Genomic DNA, 23,849 nt, shown 5'->3' with positions numbered 1-23,849 from the left:
AAGAACCATCCGTTTGTAGTGGATTTTCAGCCTCCTCTGATGCGAGATCTAGAACAGGGATCAATCCAAATCATTCTACCATTGCCCGTGGAAAGCCTTCCCATCTGTTTGATTTCAAGACTCACACGTGGCAGGCGATCCTCCCCTATGGATTCGTGCTGGCCCTCTGGAACCACTTCATCCAACTTTCACCACAATTCCTCTTTCTTTTCTCAGGTCAGAATTGCGGGACACCACACGTTGGCTCCCAAATGACTCCTACCTGTTATTTCTTCTTGGACACTTTGTCCAGGTAGGGTTAGGAATGTCTTTGCATTGGAAGCGGATGAGCAAGGGCTGATAATTGGTTATCAGCAGCTCCCGAGCTGAGTCTCTGGAGGTTGCCTGGAGTTCCTTTGCCAACGGGGTCCATTGAGAGGGATAATTTGAAGTCATTCTTGCCTGACTGTTAAGTTGGAACAAGAAGTCTATGCAAACCAAACTTGGGTTGGACATCGTGTCTGCATTAAGTCAAGATGTTGTTGAGAGGAGACTTTGTAGAGTGGCGCAAATTCGGCGGGACAATTGGCAGACTTGTAAGGGCTGGTGGCTCAGCAGTAGAACTGTCGCCTGCCACCCGTGAATCTCGAAATCAGAAGGTAGTGACTTGTAGCCTCACGCAAGCGATGTGCTTTGATGCACAGCACGTGACAGAGTTTGTGCATCCATTTTAAGCGTCTTGAGAGGAGACTTTGGAGAGTGGAATGAATTCAGCGGGACAATTTTCGGATGTGCAAGGGTTGTTAGCTCAGCGGTAGAATTGTCGCCTGCCATGAGTAAGTCTCGAAAACTGGAGGTGTTGAGCTCTATCCTCACGCGAGGCATGTGTTGATGCGCAGTTTGGCCACACATTTTTTGGATGTCCTGTCACACACTTCATCTTCAAGATGGCAGCCCATCCTGGGCTTGAAGAACTGGTAAGTCTGCTTCATTTGTTGACGGCTTCAAAGAATGGTTCGTTTTGGGGGGAGATTGTGCCTTGAGCCTCGCTTGATACACAGTACGTGGCAAAGGCAACCCATCCATTGTCTATCGCTTGTCCCTTTCGGGTAAGCCGGAGCTGGGTCAAAACACAGTTTCCCTGACCGGGAATCGAATCCGGGCCGCGGCGGTGAGAGCGCCGAATCCTGACCACTAGACCATCAGGGAGGTGCGACAGAGTTGTCTTGATGAGTGACGCGTGGCTGTATCGGGCTATATTTTCCATTGCGCCTCGAGAGGAGCGCTTGGGCAATGGCGTGAATTCGGTGAGAAAATTGTCACTTCCGTGAGCATTGGTGGTTCAGTGGTAGAATTCTTACCTGCCACGTGGGAGGCCCGGGTTCGATTCCCGGCCAATGCAGAGATCCTTTATGCGTGGGGTCTTGGGGGGCATTAAGTTTGTTCTCGCTCACGGCCAGACGGCATCAAGATTTGGAACAAGAAGTCTGTGCAAACCAAACTTGGGTTGGACATCGTATCTGCATTAAGTCAAGATGTTGTTGAGAGGAGACTTTGTACAGTGGCGCGAATTCGGCGGCACAATTGGCAGACTTAGAATTGTCCCCTGCCAGCGCCAGTGGGTGACTAAATATATGTTTACAGACATTGCTGGTAAACCCGTGTGTCTTATTAGTGCAGACAATGTGGCTGTAATTAAGGAATTTAATTTAAGACGGCACTACGAGACAAAAGAAGAGCGGTCCGTTTTGGGGGAAGATGGTGTCTTGAGCCTCGCTTGATACACAGTACGTGGCAAAGGCAACCCATCCATTGTCTACCGCTTGTCCCTTTCAGGTAAGCCGGAGCTGGGTCAAAACACCGTTTTTAGGATCTCCTGTGGCACTCTTCACCTCCAAAGCCCGTTCAGGGCTTAAATACCTGGGGAATCGCCTTTGTTTATCCAAGCTGAATTTCTTTTCTGTGCAGCTTCGAGAAATCGTCCATTTTCCAGTTGCCCGTCAGTCTCGTTGGCACAGTAGGCAGCGCGTCAGTCTCATAATCTGAAGGTCGTGAGTTCGAGCCTCACACGAGGCAGGTGTTTTGGTACAGAGTTGGTCCATCCATTTTGTACAGCTTCTACCCATTTCGAGGACTCTGAAGCATAAGAACCATCCGTTTGTAGTGGATTTTCAGCCTCCTCTGATGCGAGATCTAGAACAGGGATCAATCCAAATCATTCTACCATTGCCCGTGGAAAGCCTTCCCATCTGTTTGATTTCAAGACTCACACGTGGCAGGCGATCCTCCCCTATGGATTCGTGCTGGCCCTCTGGAACCACTTCATCCAACTTTCACCACAATTCCTCTTTCTTTTCTCAGGTCAGAATTGCGGGACACCACACGTTGGCTCCCAAATGACTCCTACCTGTTATTTCTTCTTGGACACTTTGTCCAGGTAGGGTTAGGAATGTCTTTGCATTGGAAGCGGATGAGCAAGGGCTGATAATTGGTTATCAGCAGCTCCCGAGCTGAGTCTCTGGAGGTTGCCTGGAGTTCCTTTGCCAACGGGGTCCATTGAGAGGGATAATTTGAAGTCATTCTTGCCTGACTGTTAAGTTGGAACAAGAAGTCTATGCAAACCAAACTTGGGTTGGACATCGTGTCTGCATTAAGTCAAGATGTTGTTGAGAGGAGACTTTGTAGAGTGGCGCAAATTCGGCGGGACAATTGGCAGACTTGTAAGGGCTGGTGGCTCAGCAGTAGAACTGTCGCCTGCCACCCGTGAATCTCGAAATCAGAAGGTAGTGACTTGTAGCCTCACGCAAGCGATGTGCTTTGATGCACAGCACGTGACAGAGTTTGTGCATCCATTTTAAGCGTCTTGAGAGGAGACTTTGGAGAGTGGAATGAATTCAGCGGGACAATTTTCGGATGTGCAAGGGTTGTTAGCTCAGCGGTAGAATTGTCGCCTGCCATGAGTAAGTCTCGAAAACTGGAGGTGTTGAGCTCTATCCTCACGCGAGGCATGTGTTGATGCGCAGTTTGGCCACACATTTTTTGGATGTCCTGTCACACACTTCACCTTCAAGATGGCAGCCCATCCTGGGCTTGAAGAACTGGTAAGTCTGCTTCATTTGTTGACGGCTTCAAAGAATGGTTCGTTTTGGGGGGAGATTGTGCCTTGAGCCTCGCTTGATACACAGTACGTGGCAAAGGCAACCCATCCATTGTCTATCGCTTGTCCCTTTCGGGTAAGCCGGAGCTGGGTCAAAACACAGTTTCCCTGACCGGGAATCGAACCCGGGCCGCGGCGGTGAGAGCGCCGAATCCTGACCACTAGACCATCAGGGAGGTGCGACAGAGTTGTCTTGATGAGTGACGCGTGGCTGTATCGGGCTATATTTTCCATTGCGCCTCGAGAGGAGCGCTTGGGCAATGGCGTGAATTCGGTGAGAAAATTGTCACTTCCGTCAGCATTGGTGGTTCAGTGGTAGAATTCTTACCTGCCACGCGGGAGGCCCGGGTTTGATTCCCGGCCAATGCACAGTTCCTTTATGCGTGGGGTCTTGGGGGGCATTAAGTTTGTTCTCGGTCACGGCCAGACGGCATCAAGATTTGGAACAAGAAGTCTGTGCAAACCAAACTTGGGTTGGACATCGTATCTGCATTAAGTCAAGATGTTGTTGAGAGGAGACTTTGTACAGTGGCGCGAATTCGGCGGCACAATTGGCAGACTTAGAATTGTCCCCTGCCAGCGCCAGTGGGTGACTAAATATATGTTTACAGACATTGCTGGTAAACCCGTGTGTCTTATTAGTGCAGCCAATGTGGCTGTAATTAAGGAATTTAATTTAAGACGGCACTACGAGACAAAAGAAGAGCGGTCCGTTTTGGGGGAAGATGGTGTCTTGAGCCTCGCTTGATACACAGTACGTGGCAAAGGCAACCCATCCATTGTCTACCGCTTGTCCCTTTCAGGTAAGCCGGAGCTGGGTCAAAACACCGTTTTTAGGATCTCCTGTGGCACTCTTCACCTCCAAAGCCCGTTCAGGGCTTAAATACCTGGGGAATCGCCTTTGTTTATCCAAGCTGAATTTCTTTTCTGTGCAGCTTCGAGAAATCGTCCATTTTCCAGTTGCCCGTCAGTCTCGTTGGCACAGTAGGCAGCGCGTCAGTCTCATAATCTGAAGGTCGTGAGTTCGAGCCTCACACGAGGCAGGTGTTTTGGTACAGAGTTGGTCCATCCATTTTGTACAGCTTCTACCCATTTCGAGGACTCTGAAGCATAAGAACCATCCGTTTGTAGTGGATTTTCAGCCTCCTCTGATGCGAGATCTAGAACAGGGATCAATCCAAATCATTCTACCATTGCCCGTGGAAAGCCTTCCCATCTGTTTGATTTCAAGACTCACACGTGGCAGGCGATCCTCCCCTATGGATTCGTGCTGGCCCTCTGGAACCACTTCATCCAACTTTCACCACAATTCCTCTTTCTTTTCTCAGGTCAGAATTGCGGGACACCACACGTTGGCTCCCAAATGACTCCTACCTGTTATTTCTTCTTGGACACTTTGTCCAGGTAGGGTTAGGAATGTCTTTGCATTGGAAGCGGATGAGCAAGGACTGATAATTGGTTATCAGCAGCTCCCGAGCTGAGTCTCTGGAGGTTGCCTGGAGTTCCTTTGCCAACGGGGTCCATTGAGAGGGATAATTTGAAGTCATTCTTGCCTGACTGTTAAGTTGGAACAAGAAGTCTATGCAAACCAAACTTGGGTTGGACATCGTGTCTGCATTAAGTCAAGATGTTGTTGAGAGGAGACTTTGTAGAGTGGCGCAAATTCGGCGGGACAATTGGCAGACTTGTAAGGGCTGGTGGCTCAGCAGTAGAACTGTCGCCTGCCACCCGTGAATCTCGAAATCAGAAGGTAGTGACTTGTAGCCTCACGCAAGCGATGTGCTTTGATGCACAGCACGTGACAGAGTTTGTGCATCCATTTTAAGCGTCTTGAGAGGAGACTTTGGAGAGTGGAATGAATTCAGCGGGACAATTTTCGGATGTGCAAGGGTTGTTAGCTCAGCGGTAGAATTGTCGCCTGCCATGAGTAAGTCTCGAAAACTGGAGGTGTTGAGCTCTATCCTCACGCGAGGCATGTGTTGATGCGCAGTTTGGCCACACATTTTTTGGATGTCCTGTCACACACTTCACCTTCAAGATGGCAGCCCATCCTGGGCTTGAAGAACTGGTAAGTCTGCTTCATTTGTTGACGGCTTCAAAGAATGGTTCGTTTTGGGGGGAGATTGTGCCTTGAGCCTCGCTTGATACACAGTACGTGGCAAAGGCAACCCATCCATTGTCTATCGCTTGTCCCTTTCGGGTAAGCCGGAGCTGGGTCAAAACACAGTTTCCCTGACCGGGAATCGAACCCGGGCCGCGGCGGTGAGAGCGCCGAATCCTGACCACTAGACCATCAGGGAGGTGCGACAGAGTTGTCTTGATGAGTGACGCGTGGTTGTATCGGGCTATATTTTCCATTGCGCCTCGAGAGGAGCGCTTGGGCAATGGCGTGAATTCGGTGAGAAAATTGTCACTTCCGTGAGCATTGGTGGTTCAGTGGTAGAATTCTTACCTGCCACGCGCGAGGCCCGGGTTCGATTCCCGGCCAATGCACAGGTCCTTTATGCTTGGCGTCTTGCGGGGCATTAAGTTTGTTCTCGGTCACGGCCAGACGGCATCAAGATTTGGAACAAGAAGTCTGTGCAAACCAAACTTGGGTTGGACATCGTATCTGCATTAAGTCAAGATGTTGTTGAGAGGAGACTTTGTACAGTGGCGCGAATTCGGCGGCACAATTGGCAGACTTAGAATTGTCCCCTGCCAGCGCCAGTGGGTGACTAAATATATGTTTACAGACATTGCTGGTAAACCCGTGTGTCTTATTAGTGCAGACAATGTGGCTGTAATTAAGGAATTTAATTTAAGACGGCACTACGAGACAAAAGAAGAGCGGTCCGTTTTGGGGGAAGATGGTGTCTTGAGCCTCGCTTGATACACAGTACGTGGCAAAGGCAACCCATCCATTGTCTACCGCTTGTCCCTTTCAGGTAAGCCGGAGCTGGGTCAAAACACCGTTTTTAGGATCTCCTGTGGCACTCTTCACCTCCAAAGCCCGTTCAGGGCTTAAATACCTGGGGAATCGCCTTTGTTTATCCAAGCTGAATTTCTTTTCTGTGCAGCTTCGAGAAATCGTCCATTTTCCAGTTGCCCGTCAGTCTCGTTGGCACAGTAGGCAGCACGTCAGTCTCATAATCTGAAGGTCGTGAGTTCGAGCCTCACACGAGGCAGGTGTTTTGGTACAGAGTTGGTCCATCCATTTTGTACAGCTTCTACCCATTTCGAGGACTCTGAAGCATAAGAACCATCCGTTTGTAGTGGATTTTCAGCCTCCTCTGATGCGAGATCTAGAACAGGGATCAATCCAAATCATTCTACCATTGCCCGTGGAAAGCCTTCCCATCTGTTTGATTTCAAGACTCACACGTGGCAGGCGATCCTCCCCTATGGATTCGTGCTGGCCCTCTGGAACCACTTCATCCAACTTTCACCACAATTCCTCTTTCTTTTCTCAGGTCAGAATTGCGGGACACCACACGTTGGCTCCCAAATGACTCCTACCTGTTATTTCTTCTTGGACACTTTGTCCAGGACTCTGAAGCATAAGAACCATCCGACTCACACGTGGCAGGCGATCCTCCCCTATGGATTCGTGCTGGCCCTCTGGAACCACTTCATCCAACTTTCACCACAATTCCTCTTTCTTTTCTCAGGTCAGAATTGCGGGGCACCTCACGTTGGCTCCCAAATCAATCAATCAATCAATCAATCAATCAATCAATCAATCAATCAATCTTTATTTATAAAGCACTTTTCATACAAAAAATGTAGCACAAAGTGCTTTACATAGTTAAAAGCAGCCCACCCCAGAAAATTAAAAGATTTTAAGTGCCCCTTACAGTGCGGAAAATACGGTAAACTTCCCTTGCTATTCATCCCCAAAGATTTTCAATTCGATTTAGATCAGGGTAATGCGCAGTATGTTCCAGAAGAGTGATGTTATTCTCCTGGAAGAAGTCCCTTGTCCTGCAGGCATTGTATACTGTAGCATTGACCTGTTGAAAAACCCAGTCGTCACCATGCAGACAAGAGCCCTCAGTCACGAGGGATCCTCTCTGCAACATCTGGACATATCCAGCGGCCATTTGACCCCCCTGCACATCCTGAAGTTCCATTGTTCCACTGAAGGAAAAAGCACCCCAAACCATTATGGTGCCCCCTCCACTATGCAGCGTAAAAAACATCTCAGGTGGATCTGCTTGTCATGCCAGTAACGTTGGAAACCATCAGGACCATCAAAGTTCAATTTTTTCTCATCAGAGAATAAAACTTTCTTTCACCTTTCAGTGCCTCATGTTTGTTCTTTTGTCCAAACAGTCAGTTCTGTGGCGTTCAAGGAGACGAGGCCTTTAAAGATGCTATTTTGTTTTTGAAGCCCTTCAGTCTCAGATGCCGTCTGAAGGTTATGGAGCTCAAGTCCATCATAACCCTCAGGTTCATTTAACAAATTCCAAATGACTGTCTTACTGCGTCCCACCTCAGCAACGATGGCGCGAGAGACCCTGCTTATGCAGTTCAACAGCCCAACCACATTCAAAAAGGGAATTTTTTTGCCTTTGCCATCTGAACATCACGACAGTGTGACTACCTGACAGAAAATGACAATGAATTCACATTTTTGCACAGATTTGGCCTTTTAAAGGAATGTAGTCCTAAACTATTGATCAGCTGCAAGCCTGTTTCAGTTTAAGCACTGTTTTCAATAAATTGCATGCTCAAAAAAAGGTTTTATCTCACTCCCATTTCTTCTTGTTGCATGTTGAAGCTCTACATTATTTAAATCCTACTATGCAAAATATGATTTTTTTGCCATTTTTCAAGTGGTCTTAATCTTTTGATTGGGACTGTAGTTTGTAGGGTTATATGCTGTCTTTTGAACAGTTCACTCACTTATTATCTTCACATTAATGTCAGAGGGATGTTTCAGGAATGGACACAGTGAGGTAAGACTTTGTCATGACTGTATGTAGTAGAGCAGGATTCAAGATTCTTTATTTGTCACATGTGAAATGTGTCTTGAAATGCTCCTCGACTTGTGCAAAAAAGAGAACATTAAAGAGGACATGAACAAATGTCTGGCTAATTTTTATACTGGCCCCGATTTTGTAGTTTTCTTAGGTAAACCAGTTTGTCAACAGGAAGAACAGATCAAACATACCTACTAGTACGTGACCACTGAATGTGGTCACGTACTAGTAGGCTGAAAGAGTAAAGAACCTCTGTTGTGGAGCTTAGAAAAGTACTATAGATATAACATCTTATAAAAATTGCTCCCTTTTTAGCTCCTTGATGGCGTTAAATCCAAGTTGAATCCTCTCCACAAAGCTCCTGTTAATATTCCTTTTAAGGGAAAGAGGTCGGAAAGTAAGCACTCTTCCCAAGATCAGAGTTAGATTATAAGTGTCTGCTGAGGCCAAACACACACACACACACACACACACACACACACACACACTCCATCAAGGTCAATAGTTTCTCAACTTCAATCAGGCGGTGCACGATAGCATCCCTTGACTCTATTTCTCTATTTTGAATGAAGTGATGTCTGGGGTTGGAAGTCAGACGTGCAAAGTGCCTGAATCAGCAGATTAAAGTGCTGATTTTAGTGCCACCTTACTCAGTGAGTGGAAACGACACCAGGGGAAGGAGAGAAGTGAACTGGAGAGCTGGAGGACCTTAAATCTTAAGTTTGACTGTGCTGACTGCAGAGGGGTGACAGATGAATGAGCATTTCTGGAGTTGCTACATCCAAAGGCCTCAGAAGTCGTTTCATTTCTAGGGAGTCTGGAAGTTTGTGTGTTGACACCAGGCCAAACTAGAAATGCCAAAGTGTACAGTTATAACATAATAATAATAATAATAATAGGGAGTTGAACTTTGCTCCCAACAAAAACAAAAAATATGAAACAGTTTGACCTGCCTTTTAGCCCTCAACAGTGTCAAAGATGGACCTAACAACTGTGATGTCGCTCTCTGGTTAGTGAATTCCTGTTACGAAACCTCGAGCTGACTCTTTTGACTGTTGCCACCTATGTATTTTTAATCTGGATGTGATGAGTGGAACTGATGACGCTACAGCCAGGATAATCTAATAATGATCGTAACTTACAAAAAGAGCTTCATGTGTTACGGCCGAGACCGTTTTGGACGAGTGACAGGACTCAAACGCAGGACGCCGAACAGCTCGTAAGTAGATTTTAAGAATAAAGTTTAATGTTTCCACAAATATTCATAAACAAAAGGTGAGAGTAGACAAGTACGACGTTCCACCACTGAAACTAAGTAATGATCTGGTCCGGGTCAGAGAGGACAGCTATTCCAGGGATTGGACTGGAAAGCAAGTCACATTTGATCCAGGAAAAGGTCGGGGTCACTGTAACAGAGTGCAGATGTTCAGATACGGATAAGGAGACATATGAATATGTTGCTGATTCAGAATCCTCCTTCGTACTGCGTACTTGCCAAAGGAGGTCGGAGATGACGTAGAGGGGTAAGTAGTCCGGGTGTGAAATCCAAAAAACTCCTGGCGTGGAGGCAGAGAGGCAGGTAGGTAATCTGGGTAATAGCCTGTGGGACTGCCAGATGGTCCAGCATCCAAGTAGGTGCTCTTCGACAGGGGTTGACAGTTGGGTGTAGCTAAGAGAGAGGCGCACAAAAGACAAACATACAGTGAGGCAAGGTGATTCACAAAATACATAGGGAATGATGGTGGTGGCCTGCACTGACTGATGTTAGCAGAGAATCTGGCGAAGAGAGATTGAGTACGCTGGCCTTATGAGTCCCCGGCTAAATTACTCACAGGTGTAAGCGATGAGCAAAAACACTGAGGCCCCTCCCCGGGGTGGAGACGCCGGCTCGGAGGGAGACACACTGGCACACACCCGGACCATGACAGTACCCCCCCCTCAAGGGACGTCACCTGGCGGCCGACCAGCACCCGCCCCACGACGTGACCTAAGAAAATCAGAAACCATCACAGAGTCAAGCATCAAAGAATGAGGAACCCAAGAACGCTCCTCCGGCCCATAACCCTCCCAGTCCACCAAAAACTGCAGCCCCCTACCCCGCCGCCGCCGCACACCCAGAATGCGCCGGACAGAGAACGCAGGGTGCCCGTCAATGAGCTGGGCGGGAGGCGGGGGCACCGGAGGCGGGCACAGACGACTAGACACCACCGGCTTCACCTGAGAAACGTGAAAGACCGGGTGAATCCGCAAGGCAGCAGGCAAACGGAGCTTGACAGCCGTGGGGCTGAGGACCCTGTCCACAGAATAGGGGCCGATGTAACGAGGAGACAACTTGCGGGAGGATGCCCTGAGAGGGATGTCCTTCGCGGCGAGCCACACCTTCTGTCCCGGTGAATAAACGGGCGCAGGAGACCGGCGACGGTCGGCACAGCAACGTTGGCGAGCCACAGCACGCAACAGCACCTCCCGCGTACGAGACCAGACCCGACGGCAGCGCTGCAGATGATGCTGGACCGAGGGGACAGCAAGATCAGCCTCCTCCTCCGGAAACAGGGGCGGCTGATAACCCAAAGAGGCCTCGAACGGTGACAACCCAGTAGCAGACGAAACCAAGGAGTTGTGGGCATATTCCACCCACGGCAGATATGAGGCCCAAGTCGCAGGGTTATGACAGGTCACACAGCGGAGCGCGGCCTCAAGCTCCTGATTTAAACGTTCTGTCTGGCCGTTCATCTGAGGATGGTAACCAGAGCTCAGACAAGGCCTGGCCCCCAAAGCAGCGCAAAAAGAACCCCAAACTTGAGACGAGAACTGCGGAAAATATCCAGTGAGCAGCAGTTCTCCTGGGGAAAATGTCTTGCTGAGGTCGAAGGAGAATGGCCAGACTGCTTCAAGCTTATTTGAAGGCAACAATAACACAAAAAAACACACAACCAAAAGTATACAGTAGAGCATCTCAACAGCAGCAGAAGACCACACCAGATCCCACTTCTGTCAGTTAAAAATAGCAAAACTGAGGCTACAGTTTAATAATAATAATAATAATGGATTGGATTTATATAGCGCTTTTCAAGACACCCAAAGCGCTTTACAATGCCACTATTCATTCACTCTCGCATTCATACACTGGTGGAGGCAAGCTACGGTTGTAGCCACAGCTGCCCTGGGGCAGACTGACAGAAGCGAGGCTGCCATTTCGCACCATCGGCCCCTCTGGCCAACACCAGTAGGCGGTAGGGTAAAGTGTCTTGCCCAAGGACACAACGACCAGGACAGAGAGCCCAGGGATCGAACCGGTGACCTTCCGGTTACAGATACGCTTCCCAGTTTACACCAACTCACCAAAATTTGAAGATTTGAAAAACATTTTCCAATCTTATAAATTTTAATTTCTGCTGCAACATTCAAATCAAATCACTTTTATTGTCACATCACATGTGCAGGTACACTGTTACAGTACATGTGAGTCAAATTCTTGTGTGCGAGCTTCACAGCAACAGAGGTGGGCAAAAATACAATAACATAAGAACAAGCAAAATATAAGAATGGCTAAATCTGAGAATTCTATGAATAAATATATGTACAATATAAGAGTGTATGCATATTAGTGAATGTGTATACTAAATATGTATATCTACATGTGTGTGTGTGTGTGTGTGTGTGTGTGTGTGTGTATACATATTTTACTAATTAAATAGAGTAAACAATAAAACAAAATATATAAAATATACAGAGGTTAGTAGTTGGATATTGTGCAAAACAAGTGGCATTAATGTATGGAGTGCATAATGTTGAAGTTCCAGTAGTGAAGGTGAGGTGTCTATGGCCTGTCTATGTCTATGGTTCAGCAGTCTGATGGCCTGGTGGAAAAAGCTGTCTCTCAGTCTGCCGGTTCGGGACCGGATGCTGCAGAACCTTCTTCCCGATGGAAGTAGTCTGAACAGTTTATGGCTGGGGTGACTGGAGTCCTTGATGATCCTCCCCGCTTTCCTCAGGCACCGCTTCCTGCAGATGTCCTGGAGGGAGGGAAGCTCACCTCCAATTAGCCGTTTAGAACACCGCACTACTCTCTGGAGAGCTTTGCAGTTGTAGGCGGTGCTGTTGCCATACCAGGTGGTGATGCATCCAGTGAGGATGCTCTCAATGGCACAACGATAGAAGGTCCTGAGGATGCGGGGGCTCATGCCGAATCTTTTCAGTCTCCTGAGAAAGAAGAGGCGCTGTTGCGCCTTCTTCACCGTTTTGTTTATGTGTACTGACCACGTAAGATCCTCAGCCAGATGTACACCAAGGAACCGGAAGCTGCTCACTCTCTCCACAGCAGCGCCGTTGATGGTGATGGGGGTGTGTACTTCTCTGCACCTCCGGAAGTCCACTATCAACTCCTTTGTCTTTGCGACGTTGAAGGTGAGATGGTTGTCTTGACACCAGTGGGTCAGGGCGCTGACCTCCACCCTGTAGGCTGTCTCATCACCTTTGGTGATAAGACTGTAGTGTCATCCGCAAACTTCACAATGATGTTGGAGTTGTTAGTGGCCTTGCAGTCGTAGGTATAGAGTGAGTACAGGAGAGGTCAGTACACACCCCTGTGGAGCACCAGTGTTCAGTGTGATGGGGGATGAGGTGACCGCTTGCCGTCTGTCAGACAGGAAGTTAAGGATCCAGCTGCAGAGGGAGCTGCTCAGTCCTAGATCCTGCAGTTTCCTGTCCAGCTTCGAGGGAACGATGGTATTTGCTCACGATGGGGGTCAGGGCTACCAGTCGCCAGTTGTTCAATGAGGAGATTGTGGAGGATTTGGGTACAGGGACAATGGTGGCCATTTTGAAGCAGGCTGGGACTACAGACAGAGAGAGGGAAAGGCTGAAGATGTGTGTGTACACTCCAGCCAGCTGAGCCGCGCATGACTTGAGGAATCCCGTCCGGACCAGTAGCTTTGCGTGCGTTCACCTTCCTGAAGCACTTCCGCACATCCTCCTCAGACACAGTGTGCGCACACTGTCCAGTCTCACATGATCACTGTTAGATCTCAATCCAACAGAGGACCTTTGGGATATGGTGGAACAGGAAATTCTCATCATGGGCGTGCAGCCAACAAATCCACAGCAATTGTTTGATGCTGCCATGTCAACATGGACAAAAATCAGTGAAGAATGTTTCCAGCAACTTTTTTGAATCTGTGCCATTAAGAAATGAGACAGCTCAGAAGGCAAAGAGGGTCCAAACCAGTATTAGAAAGGTGTAACTCATAAATTATGCAGTAAGTGTAGCTTTCAAACAACCACAAGTCTTTCTGCAACCACAGGATTTGCCCTCTTGCTGGACATGAGTAAGAATAACAATTTAAGGCACTTCCACATTGGCTTCACTTTTCCGACCCAGAAGCTACATTCATCTTTTATCTTGTTTATCCTCTTCGGGACACATTTAAATACTGAAAACCAAACAAACCAAAACATACATCAAAATATCAGGTAACACAATTTTTTTTGTAATTATAGTTCATAGTTAAAAGTTTATGAAAAAATTTCACCAACTGAAAATAAAATCTTCCTTGGACATATCTGTATAAAACACACTGATAGTGTTATTTGTTATCAGTTTGTGGAAACATTTCCAACTTTTATCTTCTGATACTCAAATGTGTATAGATTGATTCTGATTTGGGAGGATAAATAACGTGTATGGTTGTTGTTTGATATTTAAAACTTCTTTTTATTCAACCTCCCCTTTATATTTTAGGTGCCAGAGGCGATTGGTTTGTGTTTTGAGATTATTCTTTTATATTTCTGTTTTTCTTTTGTTTTATAAAATGAAAGTAGCAAAAAAAAAATGAAGTCAATACCATAGATCAGGCTACAGACTTTAATGTTACAGGATTTGTATTTAGTGCATTTTCTCATTTTATTATTGAAAATTGACAGAGGCGAGGCTGCCGGACACTGGCGCCACCGGGCCCTCTGACCACCACCAGTAGGCAACGGGTGAAGTGTCTTGCCCAAGGACACAACGACCGAGACTGTCCAAGCCAGGGCTCGAACCGGCAACCTTCCAATTACAAGGCGAACTCCCAACTCTTGAGCCACGATCGAGAAATTAAATATGTTTCAGTATTTAAATATAAATATTACAAAAGCCAGTTTATATAAAGGCCATGTTGTGAAATAGTGCCAGTCACTGTTTTAAAGTCATTAAGAGTTGTATAAGGGTATTTGTTGACCCCTTTTTAGACTTTGCGTTCTTTCTATCCTGAGCCCTCCGCTTTCCGTAGAGTCTGTCACAACAACGGCAGCAGCTGAGCCGGGCCTGAGAGCAGGAAACAAATAAGAGGTCTCACTCTGTTGTAGTTTCTTTTTAAAGCTTGCCCATTGGACTGTGTGTGGCATTTAAACCTGACATTTGTGAGGAAAAGCATAATATTCCTATTTCTATGCTGTTTTAAAAACAGTCTGCCAGTCTACCCCAGGGGCTCCTGCTTTTGGGCATGCTCAAAACACCTCACATCCAGAGGCATCCCAGAAGTGCTGTTGTCAGAGGTAACTTTGCCCTTGGTCTCCTCAATTGGTTCTAGGTAAGGGGCCACACTGAGTTAGATTCAAACTACCCTTGCGAAGTTAAAAACATTGCTTTACCTCACTCTGGATTCAAGTTGTGGATAACCTGCACAAGGAACCATGAGGATCTAGTGCTCCGGTGGCTAAGATGCAAAAGCCCTGGCGGTCCAGGGTTTAAAGTCCACAATTTGTGCTCTTGAGCAATAGTTCTCCAGGCTGTCTTCAGATTTTTTAAGCGTCCGATTGGAAAAAGCATGACAATGATCCCAAACATACTGCCAATGCAATAAAAATATACCTGGAAAGAAAAACACACTGTGAATCAATCAGTCACGGACTGGCCTCCCCAGAACCCAGACTTCAACATTATTGAAGCAGTGTGGGATCATGTTGACAGAGAACAGAACAAAAGGCAGAAACATCCAAAGAAAATCTTTGAATGTCCTTCGAGAAGCCTGGAGAACTATTTCTGAAGACTACTTAAAGAAATGCAACAAAGCTGCCTAAGAGTCTGCACGTTTCAATTAAGCTTTATTGCTATTTCCCATTTTCCAAGAAAAATACACTGATGTGAGAAGTGGCTCATTTTTGCACAGTACTGTATTTACTGTTAGTTTTTTGGATATAATAAACATGTCTGCCTGACTATGTTCGTCCAATGTGTTACATTTTAATCTGTGAACTTTCTACTGATGCCCTGACACTTTCCCGCCTATGAAAGCCTGCTAATATGACAGATAATACGATCTGAAGGCGACTCCTCTCACCAAAAGCTGAAATCTTCCAACTTGTGATACCAACAACACGTCCTATAAAAAATATGTGTGCTGTCCCTTTAAGGCGCGCTCTCTTCGTTCCGGCTCGCTCCCGCGGAGGAGTGGGACCTCCTGACAGTTGGACGATCTTCAGCGTGTCAACATTACAGAAATGAGCAGCAGACAGCGTCTAAACACGCTCACTACCGCGTGTGTCAGCGACCTCTTTACGTGAACACCTCGAGGAGCAGCGCAGACGGCCGGCTGGTGAGGAAATGTATCTTTAATAAATGTATTTTTAAAATCCAGAAAACAGAGCAGCGACACCTGTGGTTTCAACTAGCTCTGTGGCTAATCAGCTAATGTTATCTACCGGCGGCTAATAACAGATGCCTGAGGAGTTTTAAGGGGTTAAATATATAAAAATGTGCCCTTAGCACTTTTATTGTGACACCCCAGTCTGTTGGCTTGTGTTTCAGGGGTTTCCTTCTGGATATTCCCCCATAGTTCAGTCACTGTGGCTGGACTGATAATGTTTGACTGTTTGTACTTTTGCTTTCAGAACCTCAATTAGCAGCAGCGGCGGCAGCAGGAGGAGGAATAGGAGGAGTCCTGAATCTGACATGCTGATAGAGGAGTATCAACCCCACTGATGGAAATCCAGAGTAAGAGGTAGGTCTACCCAGAGTCATCCCCCTCCTAGTTCTCTGCAGGATTATGCCACTCAGCTGGCTGCCTGTGATCACCATGTGACATTGCCTAAGGATGGAGTTGTTGTGCTCACTTCTGCTTTCACTGACAAAACATCTGTTGTTCAGGAGAAGTGAGGGGCGTGGGGATCAAACGCCTACTGAGGCGATTTGTCTGCCTCTGCTCTGCTTTATCAGCCACCCACGCACCTCTGATTCTCTGTCATGTTTTTCCTCAGTTTTGTTAGATGAGGTCCTAAATACAGAATACAGTACCCAGTTCCCTACCTTTCCTTGGGAAGGATCCTTACACTTCCTTTCTAATTCACTCTTGCTAATCTCTACAATTTCTCTCCCCCAGCTCTTGGGACGATGGCAGCGGCGGCGAGCGAGGACTGCTCCACTCTTGGAAGGGCTACTCTTACAGCATCACCCCAGAGAGGCTGCTCCTCCCCCGGCCGGTCCTCCAGGTCGCTCTGGGTTCGCAGCATGGCGTTCTCCTGGTGGAAGGTGAAACTTCTTTTTCTTTTGGAGGGACATGTTTATGACTTGTCACAGAGTCATAGTCGATACTTAAGCACATCTTCATGAATTCATTCTGTCTTTACTGTTTGTATTGATCAGAAGTCATTCTTTTGTGTTGTGATTTCTAAATCTTTATTCTGATGTTTTTGGATAAATCAAAGTTAACCCACACTGATTGTCTGTTGTTACATCTTCTTCAGGGGGACAGGTGTACAGCTTCGGCGAGTTGCCGTGGAAGCAGAGTCAAGTGCCAGAGCCAGCCAAACCGACCCTGGAGAGCGCGCTCAGTGGGCAGCGGGTGGTCACAGTCGCAGCCGGAAGCTTTCACAGTGGGGCAGTGACGGAGGATGGCGGCGTCCACATGTGGGGGGAGAACAGTGCGGGACAGTGCGGCTTGTCGGGCCTTAGCACTGTTCCCAACCCGACTCCCGTCGCCCTGCAGGACTTGGACACTGTCACTGTCCCCCCGCAGACAGTGCCTGTGCTGGAGCTGGCTTGTGGGGAGAAGCACACCCTGGCTCTGTCGGTGCAGCGTGAGGTGTGGGCATGGGGCAGCGGTTGCCAGCTGGGCCTCAATGCCGCCGTCTTCCCTGTGTGGAAGCCTCAGAAGGTGGAGCACCTGGCAGGTCGGTATGTTTTACAGGTGGCCTGCGGGGCATCTCACAGCCTCGCTCTGGTGCGCTGCCTGGGGTCTCACGATGGCCACCGGCCTCATGTGGACAAATGTGGGAGGTGTAACGAACTGCTCTACACCATGACAGACAAAGAGGACCACGTCATCATCTCTGACAGCCACTACTGCCCGCTTGGCGTGGAGCTGACCGAGGATGACGGCAAGCTGGAGGCACCCAACCCAACCACAGGTCTCAAAACATCCCCATCAGAGCCTGTCCTCCCCTCCTACACCTCAAAGTCAGAGTCCCCGGCAGTGCCTACAGTTGCTGACCCCACCTCTGTCCCCTCCCAACCTCATGCCTCTGAGGAAGGGGAAGCATCTTTGGTTAATGGCATGCTCCAGGTCTCAGACTCAGACACCTCGGCTCTATCTGGAGCTGAGAGTGATGCTGTTGCCGGGGCCAAGAGCTCACCATATCCAGACGAGCAGGCCGTGAAGGACTACCTGAAGAAGCTGTCCGACAACACACAGACGAACACACAGGCAAGCGGAGGGCTGAACGCTCTGCTGGTGAGCAGCGTGACAGTAGAGAGAGAAAGCGAGCATTCGTTGTTTTGTTTTTTTTGATTCACTAACTCTGCTACTTAAATCTATTTGAAGTAGATTTTGAAATGTCTTGTTAGATAACCGTGAGATCTATATCAACCAAAATAACTGAGGAGGCTTGGTCACTGCTTTTATCCTTTAATGCAATAGTACGTGAAAAATCAGACGCCACGATTGCTGGAGTGACTTCAGCTTAAAGGTTTACCTCCCCCTTTTATAAACATGGAGCAGATGAGTTTAAGCTTCAAGTCAGCAAACGGGTGGGTCTGAAACATCAGTGGAGGAACTTCCTGCTGGAACACAGAAAAGTTGCTGCCACAGTTTTGCTTCAGACTTCCTCTGTTCCAATATAGGAAGCAACAGCTATGGTTTCGGAGCAGACTCCAGCAGGTCATGGGGCTGTGTTGACAACTTAATCTTAAACTTCTCAAACTGTTTCTGGATGCTTTTTGTTAAATATTTGCTTGTTCACTGTAATTTGAAGTCCGGAGCAACTGCTTTTAGAAGTAGAAATAACTGAGGAATGCCTTTCGTGACGTTTTAGTTATGTGGTCATTTTCAAAAAAAAAAAGAAAACAGCAAAAGTGGCATTTGTGTGATTAATGAGCGTAAAAAAAGTAGTTGTCACCAATGCATACAAAGGTTTTTTGAGCAGCCATAGTCAATTTCACCTGTAGACTGTATAAAACATGGTGGAAGCTTGTTTCCACTTTCTGTTGACTAAAATGTAAACATTTTGAGATGATAAATCAGTGACAGAAACAAGCTTCCAGAAAACATAGAAGAAACTTTCAGGTGTGTGGGGAAAAGTCAGATGCACCGCTCATCACCACATCATGGTTTTGATTTGTATGGATTCTAGTTAAAATAAGAAACAATGCGTCACACACGATATGTTCAAGGATAACTGGAAAGTTCAAAAACTGACCATTAGGCTAGTTGTTTTATTTAGCTTGTGGCTACGATAACTGCGTAATTTTTTGACAGTATTTGTTTATGGATTCTAAAACGCTGCCAGTGTAGTTTGAAGCCGTTTGAATGCTAGAACAAAAGCATCAGGATGGGAGACCACCACTCTCTAAAATCTAATGACGGCTTTCACTCAAAAATGTATTTGAAAAGTCACAAAAAGCTACAACTTTTTATTTTCCATTTTCCACCCAAACATCTTTAAACTTTTGACCATCTTTCACTTCTCTTCCAGCCCTCAACTGGAGGACTGATGTCCTCCACCCCCACCTCGGCACTCAACAACCTGGTTGCCTCCTGCGCCTCTGCAGTGGGCGGGCGGGTGGCCTCCACCTACGAGGCCCTGTCCCTGAAAAAGATGATGAACTTCTACCTCCCCTCAGGGGCCTCGCGGTCAGGAGGATCCCCTGGAGTGGTCGATAACTCTGCTGAGCGTGTCCGCCAGGAGGACTCCATGCAGGGGAAGAAGAGCTCCAGCACAGGGGACATCCGTGAAGAGGAGGCAGAGGGTCTGCGACGCCGCCTCTCGCTGCCAGGGCTGCTCTCACAGGGTAGATACGCTGTTCACCTCTTATCCTCCTCCTATGGCCTGCTGCGTAAGTACGCCTTGCGCTCGTGCAGGTCGATGGCAGTCTGTGCACGCTTCAGGCTTCATTATTGAACTTGTGAGCTCAGTGTTGCGGCATGCTTCGTGCCCATGTGATGTTTCTGTCATATTCAGCACAATGTCACCTCCAGCCACTCCATCTCTGATTGCCTTTAAATATCTGTGAAGTGCACGTTTTGTGTTTTTTACATGAACCAGGCCTGATTGATTGTAAAGATATAGATGACTTGTTTTGTTCAAGGTTTTTAGGAGTATTCTTGTGTATATGCAAATGCACTTACTAGTATACCGAGACCATTTCTTTTGAAGCTTTAGTGAACAGTAGATGCATCTCTCAGGTCCTGTGTCAAGTCTTTAATGGAATTTTTCCTAATGTTTCCTAACAACATGACTTTCATATAATTTTAATTTACTGTAGATCCTTATTAGACCCCCACTTCACAACATGCCAGGATTTTTAGGAAATCCCTTCTTTGTGCCAAAAAAAATGTTTTCTATCAGACTGTTATCTTTGTGATTTTTCATAGATTTAATTAAAGAAATAGCAACATACAGTAACAAAGTGCCTAAAGATACAAAAAATTTAAGTTGGATCTTGAGTTGTCTGTTATGTGTAGATGCAGCACTGGTTCATCCCTTGACTTTATACTTGAATGATTCATAGGTCAGTGTTAAGTGGCTGAACAAACAAAAAACATTCCTCTGAAAATGGTCAGGGACAAGGACTGCAATGAAAAGGATTGAAAAAGCAGCAAAACAAAACCTTTGAAGGGCCCTCAGAAAGCCTGGAGAACTGTTGCGCAAGAGCACTTTAAAAAATGAGAAAGTCAAGTCATCTGTCTAATGTGTGTGACTTGTATAAGAGTCAAAGGTCACTGCACCACTTATTAATTATTAACAGATGTATCCAAGCACACACACACACACTACTGAAAAACTCACATAGACATCAATGTTTTCATTGGGGAAAAATATAAAAAAATATTTTAATGAATAATAAAATAAATAAATAATAAAATTAATAATTTAAATTAATAAAAATATTTTTATTTTTATATTTTAGTTCTAAAAGTAACAAAAGCAAAATGCTGCTTGGGTTGTAAATGCTTCATGTTAAAATGATCACCTCCTCCTGTCAGCGTGTTTCACTGTTCTAGAAAACGGCAGCAAGAACAAAAGGATTTAGCAGATTTAATAGAGCAGAATGAAGGTTTTAGGTGTGATTTAGAGAGAAAGGTGTTTGGTGCATTATGGGAAAGCCCTTTGCTTCTGAGTGACCCAGAGTGGGAATTAGATAGATGGACTTTCCCTCTGCCTGTTTGTCTGTCATCATATCTTTCTTTCCTTACTGGGAGAGCCTGACACGGTTGGCTATAGATTTCATCATCGGTTTATAAGCTGACATCTTATGAATGTCGGTTTTTAAAGACCTGATAGATAATGTTTGATGAGGAAACCCTAAAACCTGCCAGACGAGTTCACACAGACATTTTACACGTGCTATATGCCAACAACCAAATCAAGAGAGTTTGGGCAGTGTAGGTGATTATCTTTAGGCCTTTGAGAAAGAATGGTGAATTAGAGCGCAAGCAGGGTAGAGCAGGTAGAGATGAGTGTCAGGATTGATTTGTGACAGAAGGATAGCGACAAGAGTGAAAGAGAAGATTTACGAGATGGTAGTGAGACCTGCTATGATGTAGGTATGGAGACGGTGTCACTAACAAAAAGACACGAGGTTAAAGGTGTTCAAATTTTCACTGGGAGTCACCAGGATGGACGGATTAGCAAGGAGTACATCACAGGGACAGCTCAGGTTCAGCGCTTTAGAAAAAGTTGGAGAGGCTGAGATGATTTGAACCTGAGAAAAACAGGAAGACCTCAGAGACTATTCACAGATTTAGAGAAGGAAGACATGCAGAGGGTTGGCTTGACAGAGGAGGATGTTAGAAATGGAGTCAGATGTAGGCAGTCACTGTGGCGATCCGTATAGGAAAGAAGATTAAAATGAAGAAGACAAAGATGTGGGTCTCCAGAGTGGAGAAGGTTTTGCATTGGACGCATGGAGGTAAACAGCCTATCTGCAGCCTTAATGGAGGGTTGGCTTGGGTCCATATGCATTGTTGAAACCATCAACTGTCAACTGACAATGATATTTGGCGAATTTGCATTCATAAAGAGTGGCTGCTGTCTGGATATCCTGATATTTGATCCCGTTTCCACCAAAGACTAAGCTGACTAGCTGCTTTGTTCCACAATTGGCACGGCCACACTAATGTGTACTGTGACGTTCTTATGTGGCTAACAACCAGCTGATTTGGATCACCCGGTCTGGAGATCGCAAAGAACACCACCTTCTTCCGGACTTCCTGTATGTCTGCACGTTCTTTGTTTTTGTTCAGTTTAAGTTACACAACGCTCTCACCACCATCTCACCATGCTCACATTTACATGACTGATATTTGTGGTAAAGGCTTGTGTTCTTTCCAGTTTTGTCCTAGTAGCCTTTAATGTCCCAGAGCATGCTGCTCATGCTTAAATGCTGCACATGTTGCTAATGTTGCTAACCTTCTTGAGAAGTTTTGAAGCAGGGGAGTGATGCACTTCTTGCCTCACACATACAAGAAGTAACCTACAATAACCTTTTGACTCGGGACAGGAAAAAAGTTTGATTGTGAAAGTTGACTGTCTGGATTTTTGGATCTCAGGGCTTCCATAGTGTTTGTCATGATTTTAGTGGCTGATGTGTCTCTGTGCAGGCTTGCCTTTCTTTTTAAACTCCTGTTTGTTTGTCTGAACTTTACACCCTAAACTGATTATCTCGTAAAAAATTCAGTTAAAACTTTTTCATTCAGCCGGAAGCTAGTAATTAGAATATTAATAATAAGAACTGAAAAATAACAGAGGAAAATACTGAAGCTGTTTAAATGTCTGTGCAGTGGACAGACCTCTCTGTTTTTGACTCCTGCAGTGTCACCGCGACTGCTAAGGAAAGCCGGTCGTCCCAAAATGCGAGCGGTCGCCCTCACCCCGCTGGGGGGGGCCATCCCCGAGGACCACGAGGTGCTGCCCACCCTGCAGACAGAGGTGTGGAGCTGGGGCCACGGCGAGCATGGACAGCTGGGACACGGAGACAACCTGGCCAGGTTGGACACACCTGTCACAGTAATAACAGGATGTCTGGACCATAAAGGCAAATGTTCAAGGTCATATAAAAAAAAAAAAAAAAAAATCAAGCCACTTCACCACCAGTCTTTATCATTATTATTTTGGGGGTTTAACACCGATTTACATTGTTAACTTTGAAAATAAAAACTCATTGACCAGCCTTCGGTAAACACACATGAGTACAGATTAGAGCCTATCCAATATATCAGCCAATATTACCTATTCGCCGATATGTCAGTTTTGGCAGTTTCCAATAAATTAAAGTAAAAAGGTAAATAAAGAAACGGGTTTGATGTTGCATAGTTTGCCCTTTAGTGGACACTTTGCAACACGTGGTTTGAACGCCACAAACAACAAGCAGCTGATCTGAGGAGTCGTGCCAAATGATGCTTGTGACAATGAAAAGAAAAATTGTTTTTAAACTATGTTGTCAAGTTATGGTAATCAAAACTCATATCTAAACCTAGCAAATGTATTTGTTTAACAGAAAATATCGGCTGATATATCCAGTTGTTTGATCACCAAGTATCTGTCTCAAAAATATCAGTTGTCCTCTGATACAAAATTTTTAGGCTGGACATTTTTTGTTTGCTGTTGTCTTGACAGTAAACTCACGTCTGTGTTTACATAGCATGTCATTAACTCTGATATAAATGGCTGCCCTCTGACCAGCAGTGTGTTGTGTGTCTTTGCAGACTGCAGCCGCTCTGCATCAAGAGTCTGAACAACAAGGAGGTGGTGCGGGTGGCGGCCGGCGCTCACCATTCCCTCGCTCTGACGGCTCAGTCTCAGGTTGGTCATTGAATCGAAGTAGAAACTATATTTTAAAAGGATGAGCAGTTCTACATCAACAGGTTTTTTTTGTTTTTGTTTTGACATTAAAAGGACAAAAGCATAGATCAGCAATGTCTTGATCATGCAAAACTAAGAAGTGGATATATATCAATAACCCTGACGCCACAGTGACCAATCAGGATCCAGAAATAAGCATGAAAATAAACCTGCTGTTGGCACAGAGCAGTGACATTAACCCTGTCAAAGCAAGTAAAAGCCCATAAATATTTTGTGTTTTCATTCAGAGACCTCACTCTTGTATGTGTGTGTACTTTATACCTTCCAGGTGTTTTCATGGGGCAGTAACAGCTCTGGCCAGCTGGGACACATGGAGTCACCGAGCACCGTCCCCCGCCTCGCCAAGGTGAGGAGACCACCACTCTTTTCCCGTTCATGCACATCAATCGTGTAAGTTGGTGTCTTTCAACATC

At 46.2% G+C, this 23,849-nt stretch overlaps 1 protein-coding gene across 6 annotated transcripts in view; it reads left to right on the top strand.

The window, feature by feature from the left end:
* Window positions 1-23,849, top strand: part of als2b (alsin Rho guanine nucleotide exchange factor ALS2 b) — a 58,428-nt gene that overhangs the window by 10,378 nt on the left and 24,201 nt on the right. For 3 of the 6 annotated variants that reach the window (XM_082523572.1, XM_082523574.1, XM_082523571.1), the window contains exons 2-9: window positions 15,493-15,674; window positions 15,970-16,079; window positions 16,458-16,606; window positions 16,822-17,807; window positions 19,048-19,363; window positions 22,388-22,622; window positions 23,280-23,376; window positions 23,705-23,782. In XM_082523572.1, the coding sequence (XP_082379698.1) occupies window positions 16,060-16,079; window positions 16,458-16,606; window positions 16,822-17,807; window positions 19,048-19,363; window positions 22,388-22,622; window positions 23,280-23,376; window positions 23,705-23,782 (1,881 nt within the window). In that variant the 5' untranslated portion in view covers window positions 15,493-15,674; window positions 15,970-16,059. The remainder of the gene's footprint in view (window positions 1-15,492; window positions 15,675-15,969; window positions 16,080-16,457; window positions 16,607-16,821; window positions 17,808-19,047; window positions 19,364-22,387; window positions 22,623-23,279; window positions 23,377-23,704; window positions 23,783-23,849) is intronic. The other 3 variants (XM_082523576.1, XM_082523575.1, XM_082523573.1) reach the window with 2 other exon arrangements.

This window comes from Aulonocara stuartgranti, assembly GCF_965226115.1.
Source record: "Aulonocara stuartgranti genome assembly, chromosome: 23".
NCBI classification, from domain to species: Eukaryota; Metazoa; Chordata; class Actinopteri; order Cichliformes; family Cichlidae; genus Aulonocara; species Aulonocara stuartgranti.
This window is presented reverse-complemented; position numbering and strand designations above follow the sequence as displayed.